Source organism: Centruroides sculpturatus, unplaced genomic scaffold (assembly GCF_000671375.1).
Source record: "Centruroides sculpturatus isolate CEXI.00-Female unplaced genomic scaffold, Cexi_2.0 scaffold186, whole genome shotgun sequence".
Taxonomy (NCBI): domain Eukaryota; kingdom Metazoa; phylum Arthropoda; class Arachnida; order Scorpiones; family Buthidae; genus Centruroides; species Centruroides sculpturatus.
The window spans coordinates 262,992-277,901 of NW_019384354.1; the positions used below are offsets into that span (position 1 = coordinate 262,992).

Genomic DNA, 14,910 nt, shown 5'->3' on the forward strand with positions numbered 1-14,910 from the left:
GGCTACTCAAATATTTTACGTTTTTGATACTAAATTAACATCTGAAGTATAATTTTTTATTGTTTTTATATTTTTCAATAAATTTATTTTGTTTGTACAAAATAAAAAAATAATTTTTAACGATACAATAGTCTTCGTTAGGCTTAACATCGACGAAAATTCAATGCGAAGCGACACGCAACGGAGAGAAATTTCAACATGGGATAAATTAATATATTTTTTCGTACATGATTCGTTATCCGAACCACCCCAGTCCCCAATTGATTCAGATAAACGACGCTCTACTGTAGTTTGATTTCCGTTCTTTGAGATTTGACCCAATCAAGTGGACCAAATTTTAAATCCAATGTATTTTGCAAAAATATATTTTAACATTTTTCTGTAAAGTTGATTAAGATATCTTAATGCATAAATGTCTTGTAATTAAAGTTTTTTAATATATTAATAATAATATATATTTTATTAATAAAAAAAATATATATAGCCTATATTTTAAGGGCTAAAAGATCCCCCTGCCTAACTTGTTCAAATATTGAAAAAGTAATATTTTCAAGATTTGAATTTGAATGAAATTTAATTGATTTGAGAAATGAATTGATTGATTTAAGAAATGAAATTTAGAGATTGCTGCCAAAATTTGAAACAATAAATTTTCTCTATTTTGAGCAAAACAAGGAATACAATACTAAGCATTTAAAATTTACAGTTTGTAATTTCCATGCCACAATGTCACAAGATGAACATAACAATACATAGAAATACTCGCTCAGTGGAATATTAATGTGCTTTCTCAATTCTAATGGCCATCTGATTTTTATGGCATCAAAACCTGAAAAAAATTAGCTTGTGGATATGATGCAGCTCTTTATCACTGAATATACATAGTCATGGGAAGTCAATGTATTCAAACATTAATGCATTTTTGAAGAGCATTTTATTTTCATGTTTACAGTGTTTTATGATGTCCATATTTTTGAATATATTGATTTCCATTAGAAAGTACAGAAAATCTGGACTAACACAAAATCAACATTTTAACAATGACTTTATATTGATATGCATAAGTATGAAAGTTTTTGGATACACAATATCACACTAAAATATCTATATATATGTTCTTCAGCATAGTGATTAACTTGGCTTTGTGATTGATTCTAATGCACACACCAATTCTACTGTGCACTCCAATTTTTAAGATCAGAAAAGTCCAAAAAAAAGTTGTGCATTAGAATTAAGAAAACACAGTAATTATTATTGGTAAGCATTCTCTTCCTGACAACCTGCAGAAGAAGTTGATTTTGTGTTCATCCTGGGTATGGAATCAGTTGTATTCCTTGATCATGGAAAGTGTATTCTGCTGTATCATTAATGTGCAGTACTTTTTGGACCTGATGCACTTTCCTGTTGCAATGTAGTTCATGTCAGAAGGTCAGAGTTCAGAATCTAATTCTGTGAATTTTGAATCATGACCATATATGTCAAAAATCCTCAAAGTGTTGGTTAACACACAATATTCTAATTTCAATATGTAATCAGTTCAAACACCATTATTTCCTAGGAATTATCACATCTACAGACTCTAAAAATACTAGCCAATCAACAACTTTATTTTATCTAGATACATTTTGGAAATTACAATATTTCTCCTCAGTGGGTTTTCTTTCATACAGGTTAAACATAAACAAGGCATAAACACTTTTTCAATGCTCAGTTTTCAGTACTCTAGTAAATATACAATAAATACATTAAGTTTATAATTTACAACTATAGAACTGCTAAAAAATTTTTAAAATGTTTACTTCACATGATTTTTCAATATTTCAATTATTTTTTACTAATTTCCATAATAAAATCATTTTTTCTTATCTTTAAAAAAACATTATTATTTAAATTCTTTAAAAAATTAACCTAATTATAACATCAATTATTGCAGTACCTGTGTTCCTCTCTTTAACTATACATATTAGCCACAGTCCTTGCTATTGTTATCTTCATTCATTACTTTTCCGCCTCATTTACCAACACTCCTACTGCAAGGAAAGGTGTTCCAACCTTTCCTTCTGCTTCCTATTAGCCAGAAACCAATTCCACGACTTGTGTAAATGTACTCCATCATTCTCATTCATTAACAATAAAAGATTTTTATTTTAAACTATTTCCAGGTGTTCATATAACTTTTTTTTTCATCATATTCCTCTCTGATTGGACTATCCTTAATGTATTAAGAACAATCTGACATGCATTCATCACACAATATCTAGCAACACCCCGAATTCTTAGTCATATTTTATTGCTCTAACATGTTCCTTGATTCTTTTACATAATTCTCTTCCTGTCTTTCTGATGTAAGTGAATGGCTCTTGACAATCACATTTAAATCTATATGTAATACTTGTCTTTTTAAATAAGTAATTAATTTTATCTTCCTCTATTATTAGTATCTATGTTTTCTATAATACTTGTTCTACTCTAATTTTTTGGTCTGGGATCAATACTATATTATATTGATAAAATATTTTTTTTAATTTGCTTGAAAAGTTTCTGAATATACAGTAAGTTATTTTGCCAAATGTCTGATTCTCTAATTTTACTATTTATTCTTTTCTTTTATTTTTTAATTTTGTGAACCAATTATTTAATACACATTTATTATATCCATTTAATAAATCATCTTGATAATCTCTTTTACTTTCTCTTCTTTTTTTAGTATTTGTAGTACTATTAATTTTTTTTGAATATATCCTCAAACATATTTCTCTCTATATATAGGGACTTGTGATTTAAAATGTATCATCTTTGGCACTGTGCATGATTTACATATTTTTTAAACATCAATGATCCCAACTCATTATTAATTATTAAAATATGCTAAATTTTTCTCCAAGATGCTATCCTCATTGACTGTCATTCATTTTGGAGAGCTGAAATCATTTTGTCTTTTGCACCTATTGGTACTCTTTTATCAACTCTTTGTTGAGGTACCACAGATGACCAGCAAAGGTAGCTGTGGAGTTTGCAGTCTTATACTGTTGGATGTTCTTCAGCACCATGTCATTTAAAGGTGCATCAGTTAGAAGTGTAGCTTTGAATCACACCTTTTAAAAGAATCTCACAAACAAAGTGCTATGTCCCATATGACCCAGCTTTCTCTTTTTTCCTCAACAGAAACTGTGCCTTGAACATCTGCATTTTGATTCCATAAATGGTTTTGGCCATCAATAAGCCTTATGCATTGCATCAGGAGCAAGAAATTTAATCCCATGATGAAACTCACTTCCAAGAAAGATGATGGAGGTATGAGTTCTCTGTAATCATTATCAGGTTGCTGATTGTTCAGTTGATCCATAGGAAAAATGAATATTTTGTCTTGAGTGTTGGCAATAGCACTGGCAGCGAATTACTGTGATCTGAAAAATTGCAATATGTCACAATGCTAAGCAAACTAACCAAATTTTAGCAAAATTTTTTTTCATAATGGAACAGATTCAGAATGTGCCCTGTCAAACTTTCCAAAACTTGAATAAAAACCACCCTAATATATATTTATATGTATTATTTATTTATTCAACAAAATCATATTGTGACAAATTATGACTCAAACAACTTTTGTATGAAATTTTAATTGTTCTGAGGAATAAGGAAAACATCAGATTTTAATGAAATTATTCACTATATAGCTGTGTGTATGATATCTTCGTTAGATATCTAGTAATGTTTGATCACTTATTATATTTTCTATTTCATATAAATATTAGAACTAATGTAGATTTTGTTAAATTTTTACGAATATACCAAATTAATATTGCATTTTTTAATTTTTGATTTTTGTAAATTAAGCCTGTGTAATAACAGATTTAATAATGAATTAGTTTATAAATTTTAATAAACTTAATGAAAATAAATTTTTTTCCAACAATATGCATATATATATATATAGATTGCATATATCTCTTATTATGACTTTTTTGATATTAATTTTTAATACCTCTGACATATGCTACATTCATTTTTAATATTTCAACATATCAGGCTTGTTCCTTAATAAAATTTTTTCATATTATTACATTAACATTTTCAAACTATTAATTTCATAATTAACCTGAAAGATTTTCTATAGAACCATCTGCTCCAGAACCATTTCAAACTTTGAGTATGTTATACGAGGATATGGGTGATATGGAGAAATCTTTTCAGGTAGTATGGTTTTTTTATTGAGCAATAGTTATTTCAATTTTACTATTCAAATTTTAATTTATATTATCTTAATGAGTAAAATAATTTATATGTTTATGAATATTAATCAGCTTTTGTTTTTGTTTTGATTACTCTGTATATCAATTAATTTTATAGATTATACAGTAGACCCCTATAAAACGGGTTCATATAATATGGATTCGTATATAACGGCAAAAAAATTGTGATCATATTCTTATAAACACGCTTAAGAGACTCGTATGATACAGTAAAACGTCATTGCCGACTCGTGTTGCAACAGGATTGGTCGAATCTAGACCAATAGTGGATATTGCACAAACTGTTAAGTTTAAACAAGCAGTGGAGCTACTAAAAACCATTTATTNCAATTTACTACTTATATACAAGATTTCAAGAAATAGAAGTAGTAGTAGACAAGTTTGACCAAGAATACCAGTAACTGATGAAGATATAATTTATTTTTTAAATAAAATTCATCTCTATCTTCAAAATTAAGCTTTTTACCATTTCATAACAATTAATAACATAAAGAGTTTTTTAAATAAAATCTCGTAACAGATGGCGCCATCAAACTTTTAAATGTTTTTTACCGAGAAAGTTACGCAACTCGTTGCTGGATTTAAAAAAAATATATTTATGCAATTAATTCAATTAAATTAAGTTTTTTTTTTCCATTTTATAATAGCTTACATTATGAGTTTTTTTAATACAATATAATAACAGATAGTGCCATCAAACTTTTAAATGTTGCCGGGAAAGTTGAGCAACTTGTTGCTGGTTTATTTATTTTTTAATGGAAAAAAAAAATAAACATTTGTGTCAAGAATTACAGTTTATGCCATACTAACTTCAAGCTTATTCTCCTTTTTGTTTTTGTGGACTAATTTTCTGTGTTGCATGAGTAATTTATAATTTCATTAATATATGATATGAAATAAAAATATATTAAATTCGTCTTTGTAGATATTAAAAAATGAATTTATTAAGTATATAATAATCCATTTTATTTATACTGTGAAAATAAAGTTTGTAAAAATTATCTCTATTAAAATGTAATAATTTACTATTAAGTTTTATGACATTACTTTTTATTTTAATTCACTACTTATTAATTGTAATATTTAATATATCATAATTTATATTTTACAATAATTTAATATTTTTTTTGCTTAGTTTTCATTGATAGGTGCTTACCTTAATCCTAGCGATTCTGATGAATGGAATAAACTAGCAGAAATGGCTTTAGAACAAGGAAAAATCAAAGATGCAATTACTTACTATTCACATGGTAAGGTTAAATTTAAAATAAATGTAGAAATATAAAGCAATTTAGTTTATTTCTTTAATTTCAAATTTATGGATTACTTATGTATTATGGATTTTAGCTATCAAATACGATTCTGAAAATATTCATTATTTGTGGGAAAGATGCAAATTATATGAACAGTTGGGAGAGAAGAAAAAAGCATTAAGTGGTTATGAAGCTATTTTGAAGCAACTAAAACCTGAACAAGAACAACAATATGTTCAACTTTCAAGAGAAACTACAAAAGTTTGTAAAATTTTCAAATCCTTTCATAAAATAGTATCTTTCAATTCTAGTATAAATAAAATATGAAATTTAATTTCTGTGTAAATAATTAACTACTATTATTTATATTAATCTTATTAATGTATTTGTTAGAGTTGCTATAACTGCTGTGCAATTCATTTTCAATGATAAATAGAAATTTTGTTATGTATTATTTTTTTTCAGATACCCTGTATAAAATTATTGATATTTTATATACAGTAGAGCCTCGGTTATCCGACCCCCCCCCGATTAACCGACTGTCCTAGTTGGCAAATTTCAAATGTCCGCTAGTGATGTGACAATATTTGACTGTCTTGGCTACTTTAATATTATTTTTACATGTTTTAGCTGGCAACACTCATTCGACCATGAAAGGGAGCCAGTATTTAAACGAGGCTTAATTTTCTAATTTTTAACGATACAATAGTGACGATTATTATTTTAAAAAATTTTTGTTAGGCTTAACGTCGATGAAAATTCAACGCAAAGTAGGTTAATAGCGATATACTAATTACATGGGATATAATAATATACTACACTAATAATGGATTTTTTCATACTTTTCGGTTATTCAACCAACCCCAGTCCCCAATTGAGTCGGATAATCGAGGCTCTACTGTAACACATTATTTTTTTTGTTAGGAATTTATTTACTATGTAGATATTAATTTATTATATATTACTCTTATTAAAATAATTGTTATTTTTGTAATTTTTGTTATTTATTTTTCAATTATTTAGTTAAGTTTAAATTTTTAGATGAATTCACAGCTTTCTCAATTTCTAGTAGAAGTTATATACTTTTCTTGATTTGTATATTAATGATAAAGTTTTTGAAAAAACCTTTATGAAAAGTATAATTATAATGAGTACAATTGCAAGTTTTGTTAGTTTGCATAAAAACTATTTCACATTTTTTCCAGAACTGTAGCAGTTGCCATCAGAAATATTTTCCTCCTTTTATAATCTGTTTTTTTTTTACTTATAAATTTTGAATGAAGTGAAACTTGTTCAAATTATTACTCTATTTTAAATTATTTCATTAATAATATATAGCATTTAAGAATTTAAAAAAAAAATTAAGTTTTGTTGAAGAAATTTTTTGAATTTAAAAAAATAAGGAAATGCTTCATGCATTGAATTATTTTATAACTATAAATATGTATATAACAATATTAGTTAGTTTCAACATACTAACTTATATTGTTATTGACATGAGATGAAGTTTAGTCTAATAGTATCTTGAGCCATAAAACTAATTAATTAATAATTTCATTATTTATTTTGAATTATTTTTGAAATAAATAATTTTGAAAGTAAACATACATTTAAATAATATATTTATAAAATTTACATTCATTGTGATATTTTTTATTTTTAGCAATATCATGAGATTGGAGATGTATCTTCTGCTATTCATGTAATGGAACAAGCATTCAATAAATGTTCATCTCTAATTACTTCAGAAGGTGATGTTTCAAAATATTCCTAGTTATATATGAATAATTTAGTTTTATTCTAAATAGTAAATTATTTATTATTTAACACATCTGCTCTGTCAGATATATACTTGATTCTTATCCATGTACATAAAAACCTATTTTTGTATTATAAAAGTTGAAAATTATGTATGGTACAGTCTTTATTGCTATTATTTTTGAATAAATAGGCAACTTTAATTTCTTTTTGTGCTATCAGTCTTAATCAGACCTTCAAATCTTAAATATTAATTGTTTTAATCATTATTTACGTATAATTATTGACATTATGCTACTTGTTAAATTTGGTAACAGAAACAATATTGGGTGAATCATAAAATTAATAAATTTTAAAATTATGCAATTTTAATTCTTTTAACATATTTTTTTATAAACTTATAAATGAACACCTTTACTTTCTAACAACATTTCATACAGCTCATTCAAACGTTTTGGATTTACTGATAGGCTTTTATCAGGCTCACAATTGAATTAGATTACTTTTAAAATACAATTGCAGTCATCTAATTCAATTGCTTTACAATTGAATTAGATAATTGCTGTTTTGAATGTAAGATCATTCCAATTCAAACTCACAGATTTAAAATTATTGAGATAAATTTAAAAATCATATATTGACAGATGACATGTGATGAAATGGAAGTTGGCGAGTAATAGCATTTAATCATTTTTAAGTCCTTTAATCTAGTTGTAGAAATCTGGCAACTGCAGTTGCAGATCCAGCTCCAGACAACATTTAAGTTTTACCATATATTTATGGAATGACTGTCTTGCTGCATATAAACGGGGAGACCAGCATGCCAGAAACCCCCAGGCTAATGGCAGGCCAATTAAACTGCAACTAAAATATAAAATTAATCAAATCTTGCAAAACTAGTTGTTAATTAAATGTTAAAGAAAACATATTTCCGAGTACAATAAAATAATAACATTGTAATTTGGCTGACTTAAAGTCAGGAAGAGCATTTTTGTTTACAAGACAATAAAACAATTAATGACTATCTGATTCCATGGTCTCCCCTGAATAGACCAACATGCCAGACAATCTGCATAAAGAATTGTAAGTGCAGTTGTTTGAGATAGATGTACATTACAAACCATTTTATTTTATAAATTTATTTATTATCCATTTTATAATTTTATATGAACAATAGAAATAAATGTTTTGATCATATATTATAGTAATTAATTTTAGTATTATTCTCAGATGTATTAAACTGTAAGTAAAGGACAGGTAATTATAGAAAAGAAAATTAAATACCAATAAAAAAAATTAACTAATAACTAATATTTACCAGTTTTTTTTTAACATAACCACTGCATCTGTTTAGTCTGTTTTTACAATTTCCAGCTTATATTAGAAAGATTATAACAATACTTAACATATAAACAAAATTAATGTTGTAACATTTTAAAAGTTACTAAAATATTCTGTGAGATCACGCTAAGGGCTAAACAATCGGGGCGTTGAGACCCGCTCATGGGGTCTTAAGATGGCTTTTAATATAGATATGTCGCCTGAATCTTTTGACTTGTTTGACCATCAGAACTGACACCAGATAGGGATGAGATTTGCATCCTATCACTCGTTTACGATATAAGTTTAAATAGGAGGGTTTGTTCTATCGAGTGGAGGAGTTGTGTTCAAGTCGTAGCAGGGTGAATAGTCTGTACTTAATCATTCAAACTAATTAACCAACAAATAAAAGGTTTACTAATATAAAAGATAGCAATAATGAGATACAATATAATACTACAAATACAAGTTTACATGATCAAGTTTAACCCTATTTACACCTCTAATCCGAGAATATATTGATAATAAGAGAGGGAGAGTTTACAGATATCAAACATACTACCTCGAATATTGATTGGTTGGTAGTCTTTTTCTGTAGCTTTGAACTCATAGAGGAGGACAATGAATTAATGGAAACTATCTTCTTATTTGGCAGCGCACAAAGTTAAATCTTTAGACTCTTCTATGATGCTATAGCCTGTTCAGAATATGATGAAATGTGTCTCCTATGGCAAGTTCAACTTATGATGAACTGCCTGTCATCTGTGTGGCAAATATTGGATTTCTATTGACTGCCTAGATGGCGGGAAAATCACCCCTTATCAAAATTTCTGGCCAATAGCGTTAAAGGATTTACAGTTGCTAATGGGATGTGCGGGGACGTACAGGAGGGTTAGCCACCCAGATGGCTGTCAAAGTTGTAGATAAGGTCTTGTAAGAAGGGAAGTTGATTTTCTTCTTTTGTAGAAGTGTTGAATGTGTGTTCTTTTTTGGTAAACAAGTAAAAAAAAACTAAATATATTTTCCACGCTAATTAACTAATAAAATCCTGATTCTCACAATTGTCCATTTTATAATATTATTGATTATAGTTGATATACATTAATTTTGTTTAATACAGAATTTTTTTATTACAATAAAGCCTGTCCAAAATAGAAACCTGCCTAAATGGAAAAAAATGTTCAGAATAAAGCAGATTTTTATGTTAAATGTTACTAAATGCTGAAAACTTGTCCAATGTAAAAATGGAAAAAATATTTTAGGGTACAAAGAATGAAAAAGTGATGAAAAAGTTTCTAAAATTTTGAGCGTCTTCTATGTGCAGTTTGTTGATTAATGATGAACAAGCTTCAGTTTTTATTACAACATTGTACTTGGTATTCATTGTCTTACCCAGCACATTCTATGGTGAGGATGGATTTTTACATTCTAAAATTGTGTACATAATGATAGCCATTCTATGTTGTTCCCATTTTATCATCAGCTGAGTCAATAGACACTTGCTAAACAAGTGAATATGACTTTGAGAGTTGTTAGAATCTCATTCTCAGCAGAACTAGAGTAAAACAATTCTCGGGTGGACTCGCAGCTTAAGGATGCTATTTAAACTAATTTTTTAAATGTTTGGGTAATTTTTTCTTTTTTAATAGAATGTTCTTTGGACTCTCCTTCCTTTCATCTTTTCTGCACAAAATTCCTAATAGTATTAAATTGATTTTTTTCCATCTTGTCATGTGTTAATACTATATTATATTCTTCATTTGAATGGTTATTCAAAATTGTCAAAAACAGACCTTTCAAAAATATGTATGAAAAAGTCCAAATTGCACAACTCCTAATTTTGCCAATTCTTGTAATTCTAAATTGACAATGTTGCTGCCATCAGAGTTTACAGTAGTTTTGCTTTAAAGTTTTTAATTGCTTAATAGATATTTATGTTTTGTACTTTTCTAATAGGATATGTAGTTTTTTATTAAAATAAATTTATAAGTTAATGCAAAACCACACTTAAAATAGTGTTTATTCACCTTTTATTATTTACATACATTTATTCTATTTTTTATTGAACTTTATATAGTTAAAAAATAGTTACATTAAAGTTACATAAACATTACAACACTTGCAAACTATAAATATATATTTTTAAATTTACACAATTTATTTTGTTGCTATGACAATTGGAATCCTTAAGTTGGATATTTATCACATTCTTATAAATTTATAAATAATATTTTTTAATGCAATATACATATTTATGCACACACATGCATGTGAATGCTAAAAATATTTGTCAAGCCTATTTTTCTATTTAGGAGGAAAATATTTTATGCAATAAATATCTAAATATTTTAATCGAAAATGAGAACAATAATATTGAGCTCTAATTAAATATTAATAGTGTAATTTGATAGTATCTTAATATCTCGACAACTTATATCGTAATTTTTCAAGCAGTTATCAATAAATTGATATAAATATAAAAGTGACTGAATAAAATTAAAAGGTTTGTCAAATTTTGATTTATTTTAAGATCTATTTAATATTACATGCTTATATTTTTGTCAATTGATGAATAATTCAGTATTTTCATTCTACCAAATATATTTTTCCATCTGCTGATATTTCATTTTTCAAATTTTATTCTGAAGGCTACAGAGAATTTATATATTTAAATAAACAAGTAGATAATTAATTATATATTATTAGTAACTTTTCAAAATATTTCATAAAAATATTGTGATTTAATATTGCTGATATTTGAAATAAAGAATTTGTTTGAATTACTAATGATTAATTGATTAATTTCAGATGTGAATTTTTTGTTAGAATTGCAGATTAGTCAGCAAAAATACTTTGATGCTATAAATGTATGTTATTTTTATATATATTATCTATATAAGTAAATATCATTATTTCTGTTAAATTGATTTTATTTTATTTCTATTTTAATATTTTAACATTATTTGTAAAATAATAAATATTTTATTTAGCAATCAATAATAGAAAATATTTATTAAGAAATTAAAACTTTATTATTTATTATTTAATAAAAATAAAGTTATTTGCAATTTAATTACATTGCATTAAGGTGATGAAATACTATTATTTTTTGATGATGAAATTGAGAATACTTTCATCATTTGAAGTATCTCTTGTTTATAATAAATTTTATATTGAACATTATAATATATAAGTATAATTTAAGTATGTTTCATTTTAAATTTTATTCAGACATTATCACTTTGTTAATTTTCATTAATGTTTTATTAATTTAATTGAGTAAAACTAAAAACTTGGCTGCTGATATTTTATATTTTAATGTAAAAAATTTACATTAAAATATAAAATAGATAAATATACTGAAACTACAAAATGTCATCATTTTTTATCATTCAAAACACCAGCAACAGGCCACAATGGTTTTCACTTATGGAAATAACTTTTTATTTGAGACTACATATCCACAAAAAAATCCAAAATGAATAAAAATGTCCTCTGGTGATTATGCCAAAATCAAATTCACAATACTGTTGAGTAAAGTTAAAAATTTGGCTGACTAATTACATTAAAATATATAATATGTAAATATATTGAAGCTATAAAATATCTTCGTTTTCTGTTGTTCACAACACCAGAGGACATTTTTAACCATTTTTCATTTCTTTGTGGAGGCATAGCCTCAAATAAAAGGTTATCTCCTTAAGTGGAAATGGTTTTGGACTGTCACTGGTGTTGTAAATGATGGAAAATGAAGACTATAATTGTTGATCAATAAAAAAATATTTTTATTGATCAACAATTTTCAATTGATCAATTGAAATTGATAATTTTGATTGATAAAATAAATTGATTTTTATTGATCAAATTTATCAAAATAAAATTGATTTTTATTGATCAAACAATTTTCAAAAAAAAAATAAATTTTTTTTTTGAAAATGAAGACATTTTGTAGCTTCAATATATTTTATATTTTAATTAATTTCANTACAGTAGAGCCTCGATTATCCGACCCCCGATTAACCGACTGTCCTAGTTGGCAAATTTCAAATGTCCGCTAGTGATGTGACAATATTTGACTGTCTTGGCTACTTTAATATTATTTTTACATGTTTTAGCTGGCAACACTCATTCGACCATGAAAGGGAGCCAGTATTTAAACGAGGCTTAATTTTCTAATTTTTAACGATACAATAGTGACGATTATTATTTTAAAAAATTTTTGTTAGGCTTAACGTCGATGAAAATTCAACGCAAAGTAGGTTAATAGCGATATACTAATTACATGGGATATAATAATATACTACACTAATAATGGATTTTTTCATACTTTTCGGTTATTCAACCAACCCCAGTCCCCAATTGAGTCGGATAATCGAGGCTCTACTGTAACACATTATTTTTTTTGTTAGGAATTTATTTACTATGTAGATATTAATTTATTATATATTACTCTTATTAAAATAATTGTTATTTTTGTAATTTTTGTTATTTATTTTTCAATTATTTAGTTAAGTTTAAATTTTTAGATGAATTCACAGCTTTCTCAATTTCTAGTAGAAGTTATATACTTTTCTTGATTTGTATATTAATGATAAAGTTTTTGAAAAAACCTTTATGAAAAGTATAATTATAATGAGTACAATTGCAAGTTTTGTTAGTTTGCATAAAAACTATTTCACATTTTTTCCAGAACTGTAGCAGTTGCCATCAGAAATATTTTCCTCCTTTTATAATCTGTTTTTTTTTTACTTATAAATTTTGAATGAAGTGAAACTTGTTCAAATTATTACTCTATTTTAAATTATTTCATTAATAATATATAGCATTTAAGAATTTAAAAAAAAAATTAAGTTTTGTTGAAGAAATTTTTTGAATTTAAAAAAATAAGGAAATGCTTCATGCATTGAATTATTTTATAACTATAAATATGTATATAACAATATTAGTTAGTTTCAACATACTAACTTATATTGTTATTGACATGAGATGAAGTTTAGTCTAATAGTATCTTGAGCCATAAAACTAATTAATTAATAATTTCATTATTTATTTTGAATTATTTTTGAAATAAATAATTTTGAAAGTAAACATACATTTAAATAATATATTTATAAAATTTACATTCATTGTGATATTTTTTATTTTTAGCAATATCATGAGATTGGAGATGTATCTTCTGCTATTCATGTAATGGAACAAGCATTCAATAAATGTTCATCTCTAATTACTTCAGAAGGTGATGTTTCAAAATATTCCTAGTTATATATGAATAATTTAGTTTTATTCTAAATAGTAAATTATTTATTATTTAACACATCTGCTCTGTCAGATATATACTTGATTCTTATCCATGTACATAAAAACCTATTTTTGTATTATAAAAGTTGAAAATTATGTATGGTACAGTCTTTATTGCTATTATTTTTGAATAAATAGGCAACTTTAATTTCTTTTTGTGCTATCAGTCTTAATCAGACCTTCAAATCTTAAATATTAATTGTTTTAATCATTATTTACGTATAATTATTGACATTATGCTACTTGTTAAATTTGGTAACAGAAACAATATTGGGTGAATCATAAAATTAATAAATTTTAAAATTATGCAATTTTAATTCTTTTAACATATTTTTTTATAAACTTATAAATGAACACCTTTACTTTCTAACAACATTTCATACAGCTCATTCAAACGTTTTGGATTTACTGATAGGCTTTTATCAGGCTCACAATTGAATTAGATTACTTTTAAAATACAATTGCAGTCATCTAATTCAATTGCTTTACAATTGAATTAGATAAGTGCTGTTTTGAATGTAAGATCATTCCAATTCAAACTCACAGATTTAAAATTATTGAGATAAATTTAAAAATCATATATTGACAGATGACATGTGATGAAATGGAAGTTGGCGAGTAATAGCATTTAATCATTTTTAAGTCCTTTAATCTAGTTGTAGAAATCTGGCAACTGCAGTTGCAGATCCAGCTCCAGACAACATTTAAGTTTTACCATATATTTATGGAATGACTGTCTTGCTGCATATAAACGGGGAGACCAGCATGCCAGAAACCCCCAGGCTAATGGCAGGCCAATTAAACTGCAACTAAAATATAAAATTAATCAAATCTTGCAAAACTAGTTGTTAATTAAATGTTAAAGAAAACATATTTCCGAGTACAATAAAATAATAACATTGTAATTTGGCTGACTTAAAGTCAGGAAGAGCATTTTTGTTTACAAGACAATAAAACAATTAATGACTATCTGATTCCATGGTCTCCCCTGAATAGACCAACATGCCAGACAATCTGCATAAAGAATT

At 25.9% G+C, this 14,910-nt stretch overlaps 1 protein-coding gene across 1 annotated transcript in view; it reads left to right on the forward strand.

Annotated features, from left to right (window-relative positions):
* Positions 1 to 14,910, forward strand: part of LOC111639331 (general transcription factor 3C polypeptide 3-like) — a 68,713-nt gene that overhangs the window by 17,163 nt on the left and 36,640 nt on the right. The window contains 6 exon segments of the mRNA XM_023385191.1: positions 4,118 to 4,194; positions 5,389 to 5,503; positions 5,601 to 5,767; positions 7,170 to 7,257; positions 11,393 to 11,451; positions 13,733 to 13,820. Coding sequence (XP_023240959.1) covers positions 4,118 to 4,194; positions 5,389 to 5,503; positions 5,601 to 5,767; positions 7,170 to 7,257; positions 11,393 to 11,451; positions 13,733 to 13,820 — 594 coding nt within the window.